Raw genomic sequence first — 11897 nt, forward strand, 5'->3', positions numbered from 1 at the left:
TTTTTGACTTGTAATTTTTGGTACAAAGTGAATTTTTATCATTTATAAAAAAATATTTCCTCTTAATTAATGAATTTAAAAATTGCTTAATTTCAAATATGAAATTATCGTAAAACGTAAATGACAACAACAGAAAGAACTGAAGTTTCGAATCAAAATTCGAGCTTTTTATTGGTTGTTTGCGAGGTGGAGATGGTAGCGGTAGGAGGAAGTACAAACGATTGCTACTATTTGATTGGTCCATTCGAACTTGCGTCTGTTTCACCGCCACACCGCTGTTGCTAAACACCCAGCATTTACAAACTCGCATCTTGCTTTGCTTCAGGTTGGTGCCTTTCTCTTATTAATTATTTAATTAATATCTGCTAATAATAGTATTAATATTGATAACAAAAAGACACACGTTTAGAATGTTCGTTGCTATATATTTATATTACCCACACGTTTCTTCAAAGGATAAGGTTTTATATATTTAAACAAATTGTTTGAACAACAAATCGTTGCTTTCAAATATGGACTTTCTTTTTAATATACCGCACTGAATATGTAATATATATATATATATATTTATACACACAGACACCCACGGCTCAACAGAAAGTGTGGTGTGTGTGTATATATATATATATATATATATATATATATATATATATATACACACACACACACACACACACACACACACACACGTGTGTTCAACAGTAATTTTAATATTTTTCATTAAGCTTCAAACCGTCCACTGGGTTCGAACTCCCAACTCCTGTAACCTCAGGAAGAGAGACAGACAGTCAGACAGAGATCAAAGATAATATTCAGTCTGTTTTCCACCTGACTTTATGTGAAATCTTCCGCATTATAGTTATTCGACGATATAATATGTTAACCATTGTGGTCTGTGTGGTGTTGACGACCATTTCACCAATATTAACTCATTTCTAAAATCTTATCAACTCTCCTATTTGTAATCCCTTATCTATTTCAGCTGGAGTCCACTGAAGTTTTAGCTATTTGAATCTTCAAACGGTTTTTTTTTTTTGTTATGGGATTTTGTTTCCTGCGTTCTCTTCTAATTTAATTAAAGAAAGAACAATAATGGTGCTTTTTGTATTTAAATCTCAATCAGTTTTAGTCGATGATCCACCGATTTCAAATTTGTCTTAATGAGATACAAGTCCCTCTTATCTGTGGAGTTGCCCCACCTGCCAGAAATAGCAGCAACAGCCAACTTACATAATTCCGTCTGAAATAGAGGAACACTTTGAATAGTGTGTTCCTAGATTTACAAACCGTCAAGTTGGTCAAGACAGTCATTTGACTGAAGGCCTGCTTGATCGGGGCTGACGTCGGCTTAAATAACTGTAGGACGTTGAAACCCCTGTGTAGTCACTCGACCTGCTAGAAATTGCAGTAGCTAAATCTCCATCAAAGCACATCCTGTGGTCTTTAGTGTGAAATTTGTAGTTGTTTAGCCTCAGGCTGGTTCTCATTGAACAGTTTCGTGATCAAAAGCGCTGCAGCCATGACCAACCCATCTTTGGGACTACATCGTTATAATGTAGTCTTTCTTTAAAATAGTAGAGTACAATTTGGCTGGTATTCCTAGGAGGTCGAGCAATGTATTTCATTGAATATCTATTTTATTGATCTGTGGGTGTTTAAATATTTCATGGAAATATTCTGGTGACTTTTTAAAAATCCTTCCTGCTATCAGTATTTTATTTTAATGTTACCTCTTTGGACAAAGATTGTATGGAATCTCGAAACTCATCTTTTTACTTCTGACACCTTAATCTTGAGGTTTTGTGACCGCTTAACCCTCTTTTAAACCCTTTTGCTTAAGGTAACGCTTTTATTTCGCCAACAGAAAAAATATAAATTCCACAGTTGAATCACTTCTGCCTTTTAATGTGTTTTTACGATACAGACTATTATTTGAGGTCAGTTTTACTATTTAGAGAAGCTTGCAGCATAAGTTTTAAAGAATTATCCTAAATTTCCGGCCATGTACCTGCTTCAATCTTCATAATTTCATCATCATCGTTTAAAGTCTGTTTTCCATGCTGGCATGGGTTGGACGGTTTGACTGAGGTCTGGAGAACCAGCGACTGCACCAGACTCCAATCTGATCTGGCAATGTTTCTACAGCTGGATGCCCTTCCTAACTACAACCACTTTACAGACTGTACTGGATGCTTTTACGCAGTACCGGCACGGTTACGTTTACGTGGTACCAGCATCCACAAGCCTGCTAGATTAGGAATGTTCAGCTAGAGAGGGATTCAGGTGACAAACCTGCATGGAAGGGCAACCAGACTTAGCTTAGCGTGTTTTTTCAAGCACACCAAACCGACAGGAGTCTCGGTCCCCCGTCATCCCCTCTTTTTCAAAGGATACATTATATAATATAGTTCTGGCCACACTGCCCCTGATGAAAGACTGGTGCTGATTAAAATCTCTTCAACACCACGCGCTAACCCCCCTCGAATGCACCCCCTCCCCAGGTCTTCTACAACCAACTTCTCTAAGTCGCTTGAGGTGTAGAGTAGCGTCGACAAAGTGAAACCTTTTGCATTGCAAAGCGTTTGTCACTTGCATGTATTGATGGTTATGTTTTTCTATATTTTTCTCCCCATCAACACATTTATGCTTATTAAAGCAAATTTTGAAAATGTATGATTTTTTTTCTTCAATCCTCTCCCCGTTGTTTTTCTCTATGATTTTAAAATATTGGAAAACCTGAAGTCATTGCTGAGGTTTTACCCACAGTGATTTAAAAGCATCAATATACGTGAGAGTGACAAAAGAAACGAATGATGTGCTAGAGGAAGGTCGTGGGATGTGTTAGAAACAACAGTCAGATCTCCCTTTAATCACACATTTTTTCGCCCGAAAATATCTACAGAATTGTTTTTTTTTTTTTTAAAGTGCATAGTGCCCCAAAAATCGACCAGTCGGTTCGGAGGGGGAGGTGAAAAAAATCAATTTTCAAAAAACATTTTTTCTATAAGATGATTCCCCCCATCATTTTGAACGCCGTGGTGAAAAAAATCTTGCAAAAAAAAAATCTCCTATCCTCCACTAGGGGGTTACCATATTTTTACTAAATTATATAAAATATATATTATGATATTATATATATTGTTCATTTAATGCCCATTTTCTATGCTAATATGAGAAGTTAATTGACTCTTTTACCTGTTTAAGGTAAAAGATTTTTTTTTTTCAAAGGTGCAACAGGAAGTGCATCTAACCTTAGAAAAACCTGCCTCAATGGATTTCATCTAACTCTTGCAAACATGGGAATGTGGTAATCTGTCAGATCAGAAGCTACTTTAAACGCTTTTGTTTAGTGAAATGGAATGTTGATTTAGTTTTTGGTCAGAACCAAATGAGTTTAATTTTATTTTTTTAATCTTTTCAGGTAAATCTCCATTTAGTTAAAAATGCCTGGGAATATGGATGATTATTTGAAGATAGAGAAGATAGGTGAAGGTAAGTATCATAGTGTTTGTTTACTGAGGTCTCTAGCACGCTGTGACCCCAAAACCTATAACTGAATAAAGTCTTCAGAATTAGCAGTTGTTGATGTAAAATGTGATGGGGAGAGGGCTAGTGATGTTTGTGGCATTAATCAGTGGTGGTGGTCATAGAACAATAAACTTTTTAGTGACTTGCACGCTCATATTGCATTCTTTGTACTTTCCAAAGATGTCAATTGTTTGATCTTATAATTATCTCCCTTGTGTGTTTTTTTTTTTAGATCACTGGTTCTCAGCCAGGATGCATATAAGATTTTTTGTTAAAATTTAAGAGCAATAAATTGCTTATAATCCTACAATACATCAAATATTTTAACAATTTTTTAAAAATACAATTCCTAATGATATTTAATAATAAAAATATAACAGGATTTTTTAAACATAATCTAGCTATGAGGGTTTGCTGGAGTAAAATAACTATTAAGGGTGGGGGCGGGCATAGATAAAATGGTTGAATACCATTGTTTTAGATCTTGAGCAGCCTTAGAATTTCTAACTAATTGCATGAATAATTTCATTTAATTAAAGATTATCAACTAAGAATATCACACATCCTGCAGTGTCTCACTACAAGTGTTTGCTAATAAATTTTATCCCAATCTGTTATTAGTTCATGTTATGCTGTCCTCCCAAATATCTTGGTGAATTGTTAGTCCATAAAATCCTACCACCACCACATGTCCAAGTATATCACTAATCTGTTATGTCACCTCATTCCTAGTATCTCTGTATATTGTTAGTCTGTTACGTCACCTCCAAATAATTTGATAAAAGTTTAAATTGATGTTTGCGTTAGGAACCATTTTAGCACTTTTTAATTGGTTCTGTTTAATGGCAGTGTTCTCATGCAAAATACAGACATGTTTATTATTTGGTCAAACTTATGGCCTGTATGTCCTTTTTGGTCTAAGACCTTTTTGATATATATATTTTGCACTCATTTACCCAAGTTGTTAGATTGTTTTTTATTCAAGAAAAAAATTGTTAAATCATTTCCCTTCTGTTCTTTGCATGTGTTTTTGAAAAGAATCTAATGATAATTAATGAGAAAATTGCTTTATCCTACAAGCTGAATAATTGGTCAAGTGACTAAAGCGTTTAAAGGGTGATAGTGATTAAGAACCTGTAATATCCATTCTGGTATCATTGCATGTCTCTTCTTTCCTCACACACTCTAGGGGTTACTATCAGGCTTGCAATCTTAAGTTTTATTTCTCATGTTTCCTTCCATTATTTTGAGTGTCTCTTTTTTCCTTTTCTTTTTTTAAAATTTTTCCCCTCCTTTACCTTCTCCTCACAGGTACCTATGGTGTTGTGTATAAAGGACGCCATAAAAGAACAAATCGGATTGTTGCATTGAAGAAAATTCGGTTAGAGAGCGAAGAAGAAGGAATACCATCGACAGCTATCAGAGAAATCTCATTTTTGAGAGAAATGGTACATGACAATATTGTTAGGTGAGCATTTTAGTTGGGTTGAGTTATAGGGAGCATGCTATTGAGGGCACATGACTTGATGGTTAGGGTATTTGATTCATGATTGCAAGGTCAGGAGTTTGATTCCCAGCAGTACAGTGTGTCCTTGAGTAAGACACTTTATTTCACATTGCTCTAGTTCACTACTCTGCAACCTTTTCTCACTTTTCAAAATTCAGCAGTACACCTGAGCTAAAAATATAACAATAAGTATAGGGGGAAAATTCTTACTGCAGCATACCTAGCATTGTCTCGTGGCACACGTGTGCCATCGCATATGGTTGCAGAGCACTGCTCTAGTCCACTCAGCTGGCAAAAATGAGGTGTACTTGTATTCCAAAGGGCCAATGTTGTCATTTTTTGTCACATTGAATTTCCCTGAGAACTACATTAAGGGTACACATATCAGTGGAGTGCTCAGCCACTTGCACATTAATTTCTTGATCTGATCAATTGGAACCCTCATCATTGTAAATAACACACAGTGCCAGCAATGCATTGAAGTATCAGTAATGGATCTAGCTGGACTTCTGGTGGCTATTTTTTAATGCCTTTTATAAATATTTTTTTTAATTATTAAAAACTTGAATCTTCAAATTTTAGGCTTTTATGAACCATTTTTCAGTTTTGAGAAAAACATTTTTACTCCTAATTATTCAATGATTTAAGTCATTAAAACTTTTTTAAAATTCTTTCTGACTATTTTTGTAAATCCTGCTAAGGTTCCAAAGAGTTTTAACAGACACAAAGTTCATTTCTATTGCCATTAACAATAAATTTCTCCAATAGCTGTTGACAGCCAAATGATATCACCAATTCTAACTTTGCTTGAATTATTCTCTCTTTACAATTGTCTACAATTTAAATCATTTGTGAATTATTAAAATAATTTATTTTCAGTTTAGAAGATGTCTTGATGCAAGAAGGAAAATTATATCTTGTCTTTGAATATTTGTCAATGGATCTGAAGAAATATATGGACTCTATACCAAGTGGAAAGTACATGGACACTAAACTTGTAAAGGTATATTCTTTTATTGATTTTCATGATTTTGCACATATCAGGCAGCACTCCAGTTATCGTCGTCCTTTAAGGTCCATTTTCCATGCTGGTATGGGTTAGATGGTTTGACTAGGGCTGGTAAACCAGAGAGCTGCATCAGGCTCCACTCATCTGTTTTAGCTTGGTTTCTATGGTTGGATGCTCTTCCTAGTGCCAACCACTTCAAAGGGTGTACTGGATGCCTTTTACATGGCACTGGCAATGACCATGATTCACAGCAAATCACCAGGTCTTGGATAAACTGCTTTCCAGACTTTCATTATTGAAGATAGCTTTATACTGTTGTGATTGATATAAGAGTGCTTGAGTAGAATTGTTTTTTCTTTTTTTAAATTCTGCACATGATGTCCATCTCATTATTCAAAATAGAACCCTCTCAATCCCACATTTATTCATTTTTGGCTTACCTCAAGGTTCCATTATGTCTCCCACACCATATCTAATCTACATCAAAGACCGGCTCACTGTTATCACTATCTGCTCCTGTGCACATCATACTCTTCATTGCCATCATTCTCACCTAGCCAACACACCTCCGACTAGACCCAGACACTACATCCATCAAGCAAACAGCACTACATCTGTCCTTTTCATAAGCAACTCACTGCTAAAACTTCTCTTTATAAATATTAAACCCGCATAACCTTCCATAATGAATACATGGACAACATAGTTATGAGTGAAACTAGGCTGCTGTCTCTTTATGACTAGAAACTAGTTTTACTGTGAATAGTTGCTGAGCATTATACAAACCCTCAAATATGTTCCACTTGGAATACACCTCGTATATCACAGACAGTACAAGAACTGCTGAATCATCCAACACATGGCTTATTTGACCAATGGCTAGACCTTGTGAATATCCTATAATCGCCGGCAAGCTGTCTTTTCTGTAACAGTATCTTCTTCAAACTAGCATGTCTCCATCTAAAACCACACAATGTACTTCGTTCCCCTCCCCCACTTGTACTTCGAGACTCTTTCTACACAATGCTTCCTTTCCGGAATGATTATACAAGAGACAGGAAGCATCTGTTAGTGGGTTAATGAGTGAAGGAGAAGTCATTGGTATGAGGAGCAGAGAATGATTGCATATGAACCGATGCACCTGTCTCAAATAAAGGAGTAGTACTCTAATGTAGAGTACAGTTGTACTCTGTATATGGTTAGAACGTCTTAAGAGCCAAAGTATTTACTTATGATTTAACCATATCGTTCTAACTATAATCCTGTAATTGTTCAGGGCAGGTTCTACTTGTGATATCCATAAGTAAAGAATATATACTTTTGTTGTTGTCCTGAATTATATAGTATGTTTATGGTGTTGAAGGAAATGAAGTTGTTACATCTCCATTACAAGTTGTTTTCTGAGTTCCTTTTATTCCTTCCTGTGGCTGAAGTAAAATATAGCATCTTATCCAGTTACATGTAGCACTAAGTTATTAATGTAGAAGAGGAGGAGTACCATGGGCTTTTTTTTTAAATATTAGTAGCTATCGTTATTTATCATGGCTGGCAGAATCATTAGCATGCCAAGCAAAGTGCTTGGTGGCATTCAAATTCTACCAAGGTTAACTTTTCCTTTCATCCTTTCAGGGTCAATAAAACAAGTACCAGTTGAACACTTGGGGGGGGGGGATGTTATCGACTTACCCCCTCCCCCCAAAATTGTTGACCTTGTGCCAAAATTTGTAGCCATTATTAAGACATTGAGCTGGCAGAATCATTAGTGTCAGACACTGTGACTAACAGTATTTCTTCTGATTCATTATATTCAGAGTTCAAATTCAGCTATGGTCAACTTTGTCTTTCATCCCTCTAGTGCGGTCAATAAAATAAAAGTACCAGTAAAATGGCAAGCCGAGAGAATTGTTAGCATGGAGGGGAAATTGCTTAGCGGCATTTCATCCATCTTTATGTTCTGAGTTCAAATTCTGCTGAGGTTGACTTTGTCTTTTACCTTTTCAGGGTCAATAAAATAAGTATCAGGTGAGCACTAGGGTTGATGTAATCAACTTACCCCCTCTCCCAAAATTGCTGGCCATGTGCCAAAATTCGAAAACATTATTATTGTTATTAGAGTAGTTTGGATGGTAGGATTGTAGTATGTTAAATATTTTGTGTTATTTGTATTTCAACTTATTGGTTTGCAGAGTTACCTTCATCAAATTCTGCAAGGAATTCTCTACTGTCACCAGCGCCGACTCCTTCATCGTGATCTGAAACCCCAGAATTTACTTATTGATACATCTGGAACTATTAAATTGGCTGACTTTGGTTTAGCCAGAGCATTTGGTATTCCTTGCCGTGCTTACACTCATGAAGTAAGTTGGGTTTTTGTTTTTTTACGCATTTATTTTTTAACATTTTTATGATCTTCTGGAAGTTTCATTTTTCTTGACCTCTTACTACCAAATAAATGCAGTTAATTACTAACATTTCATGGAGTTGTCTAACAAGCAAAAAGGTTTTCTTATTCAAAGAATTAGATCTTTCATTCAGTTAACTGCTCAAATATCAACCACAAACTTCATCTAGAAAGTTAATTAACCCTTTTGCATTCAGATTACTCTATCAAATGTAAAGCTTATTTATTCACATTGTTTTTGAATAAATTATGCATTATCTTATAGTGTTGAGGTTTTGATGATTATTTTTAGAATAACAGTGTAGGGTAGATGTGAGGAGTCAGATCTGGCCAGTTTTAAAATTAGATAAAGTATTTGGGTTGGATATGGCTGGTTAAAATGCTAAACAGTTAATGATTGCTTTATCTCATTTCTATTGAGGGAGTGAGGCTGTCTTTATTCCATAAAAGTATTTGAATTGTTTTTTTTTTTTTGTTAGGTTGTTACTTTGTGGTATCGTGCCCCAGAAATCCTACTTGGTTATCAACGCTATTCCACAGCCTTAGACATTTGGAGTATTGGTTGTATATTTGCTGAGATGGTAACAAAACGACCTCTTTTTAATGGTGACTCTGAAATTGACCAGTTATTCAGAATATTTAGGTAACTTTTCTCTTTTCCTCCTTTTATAATATTACTTTCATTCTAGCAAAGTTTCTACGAGTTCTTGATATTTCAGTTGGTTGGATTATTGAGATATTGGATCAACTATTTCTCATGTTTTGATGATTTATATATCACAATTTACAATGGACTAGTCCTCCTGACTGGTCCATTGGTAGAATTCTCAAGTGCAATGTTAATATGGCTGGATATTCCTCGGTCAGTTTGGAGTGATAGCTACATCTGAGAGATGTTGTCTTAAAGAATGGTATAGTGGTTGTGCATTTGGCACAGGTGGTAGAAATGGTTTAGTCATTTATTACTGCCTTTATTTACAGCATAACATCTGGGACATACACATTCTAAAATATTTGCAGCATTTTTCCTACAACACCATTGATAACATTAGCTGATTTACCTTTTATTGTATTTTGTGAATACATTAATTCATGAATGTAATCTTAAAATTTCCTAACCAGCTCTGTCAAGTGATAAACAATACAAGAAGGTTGTCATGCTGAAATATTCATTGACAACCTGGTTATTATTGTGGCTACTTGAGTCCTGAGTAAGAGGAAGACAAACCAAACAACTAGATATCACTCACAGATCTGCTGTTCCTCTGTAGCTGAGAGCTATTTACTTCATGCTTCAACATGTTGAATTGTGTAGCATGGTTTGTAACACTGGATATTATTTTATTTTCAAATGTGCAAATTCACTAGATAATACTTTGGTTGTTATGTTGAAATATTCATTGATAACCTAGTTATCTAGAGCAGGGGTTTTCAAACTTTTTGACTTGCGGACTCCTTTATATTTCAGGCTTTACCTTATGAAATTTATACGTGAATATTTGCTTAAAATAACATATATTTTTACATTTATTTATTTAACAGTATTTAACAAATAGGTTTATTGTCAATTAAAAGATTTCGATTAAAAAACATATATAAAATTAAATTGCCCATAAAAAGTATTTGCTGTCCACGGACCCCCCCCCCCCTGTCTTGTCCTTGCGGACCACAGTTTGAAAACCACTGATCTAGAGAATAACTTAGAGAAAGACAACCAAAAACAACTAGATGTCACTCACAGATCTTTTGTTTCTCTTAACCTGTTCCTCAGTAGCTGAGAGCTATTACTGTGCACTTCAACATGTTGAATTGTATAGCATGCTATGTAACATTAAATATTGCTTAATTTGAATTTTCACTAAATAACACTTAGGTAGAGGCATTGTTGCTTGGTTAAGACATTTGGTTTACAACCATGTGGTTTTAGGTTTGATCTCACTCTGTGACACCTTGGGCAACTATAATCTCAGGTTGGCCAATACTTTAGAAGTAAAATTTGATAGACAGAAACAGTATGGTAGCCTGTTACGTATTTATAATGTGTGGTTTTTATTTCTTCTGTGCCATCACATTAACATTGCTCATAAAGAATGGTGAAATACAATATCTTGAAAATACATGATGCCTGGTATCGGGAACTGGCTATAGGATATTGTCTCCTCCAAGTCATGTCTGCATGAAATGAATAGGGAAAAAAAATGTAAAAACAATGAGTGTTTTTCAGTTCTGTTACTAACCATTCAAATGTGAAGTGGAGGTTGTCTTCTAAGTCACACAATTCATCATCATCATCATTTGCCTGTCTTCCATGTTGGCATGAGTTGGACAGTGTGGCAAACCGTAGGGCTGCACCAGGCTTTATTTTTCAATGGCTGTTACAAGGCTGTAGCCTGAGGTTTAATTTAAGCTATTATCTTTTACTTGTTTCAGTCATTTGATTGTGGCCATTCTGGGGCACCACCTTGAAGTATTTTTTACACGTATGACTTGACCCCAGTATTTATTTTAAGCCTGGTACTTGTTCTATCCGTCTCTGTTGCCGAACCGCCAAGCTACACAGATGTAAAGATGCCAACATCAGTTGTCAAGCAGTGGTGGGGGACAAACACACACACACACACACACACACACACACACACACACGTATACAATGGGCTTCTTCCAGTTTCCATCTACCAAATCCACTCACAAAGTTTTGGTCAACCAAGACTATAGTAAAAGACACTTGCCCAAGATGCCTTGCAGTGGGACTGAACCCAAAACCATGTGGTTGGGGAGCAAGCTTCTTACCACACAGCCACACTTGCACTTAATAGATATGATGTTCATGCTTTTTTTTTTATTATTATGCAGGACTTTATCAACCCCAAATGAAGAATCTTGGCCTGGAGTAACAAATTTCCCAGATTACAAAGCATCTTTCCCACAGTGGAAAGTCAACAATTTGGAAACAGCTGTTAAAACTGATGTTGCCATGGAGTCTGCTGGTCTTGATTTGTTACAGGTCAGTGTGCAATGAGATTTTCTTTGATGATGTATTTTTGTTGGCGTGATTAAGATTGGATCAAAGTCAATGACAGCAAGAGTTGCCGTTCTTTCTTTGGCTACACATGAAGTAATACATTGAACCTCAGTTTTTCTACCAAAATATTGTCTGCACCGTAGAGATAGTTTCCCTGACAGACCAACAAGGTTAAGCTTCTCACTAACAGTGAACTTAAAGTATCTCTGTATGTATGTATATATATATATATATATACATATATATATATATATATTATTTTGTTTAAAAGAGTTCCAACACTGTCTGTTTTTTATGTTTTATTTATATTCCTGCAAAACCAATGTGGGATATGGAATATACAATATATAATATAAAATAAAAATGGATGGTACTATGAAATAAAGTATTGAATGTCTTATTGAATATATGGAATATGTCTTATTGAATA

At 35.4% G+C, this 11897-nt stretch overlaps 1 protein-coding gene across 1 annotated transcript in view; it reads left to right on the forward strand.

Annotated features, from left to right (window-relative positions):
- Nucleotides 1-221: 221 nt before the first annotated feature.
- The window catches only part of LOC106880228 (cyclin-dependent kinase 1), a 13368-nt gene continuing 1692 nt past the window's right edge, over nucleotides 222-11897 (forward strand). The window contains exons 1-7 of the mRNA XM_014930092.2: nucleotides 222-325; nucleotides 3422-3492; nucleotides 4840-4996; nucleotides 5915-6038; nucleotides 8231-8401; nucleotides 8925-9088; nucleotides 11299-11449. Coding sequence (XP_014785578.1) covers nucleotides 3444-3492; nucleotides 4840-4996; nucleotides 5915-6038; nucleotides 8231-8401; nucleotides 8925-9088; nucleotides 11299-11449 — 816 coding nt within the window. The 5' untranslated portion in view covers nucleotides 222-325; nucleotides 3422-3443. The remainder of the gene's footprint in view (nucleotides 326-3421; nucleotides 3493-4839; nucleotides 4997-5914; nucleotides 6039-8230; nucleotides 8402-8924; nucleotides 9089-11298; nucleotides 11450-11897) is intronic.

This window comes from Octopus bimaculoides, chromosome 24, assembly GCF_001194135.2.
Source record: "Octopus bimaculoides isolate UCB-OBI-ISO-001 chromosome 24, ASM119413v2, whole genome shotgun sequence".
Lineage (NCBI taxonomy): Eukaryota > Metazoa > Mollusca > Cephalopoda > Octopoda > Octopodidae > Octopus > Octopus bimaculoides.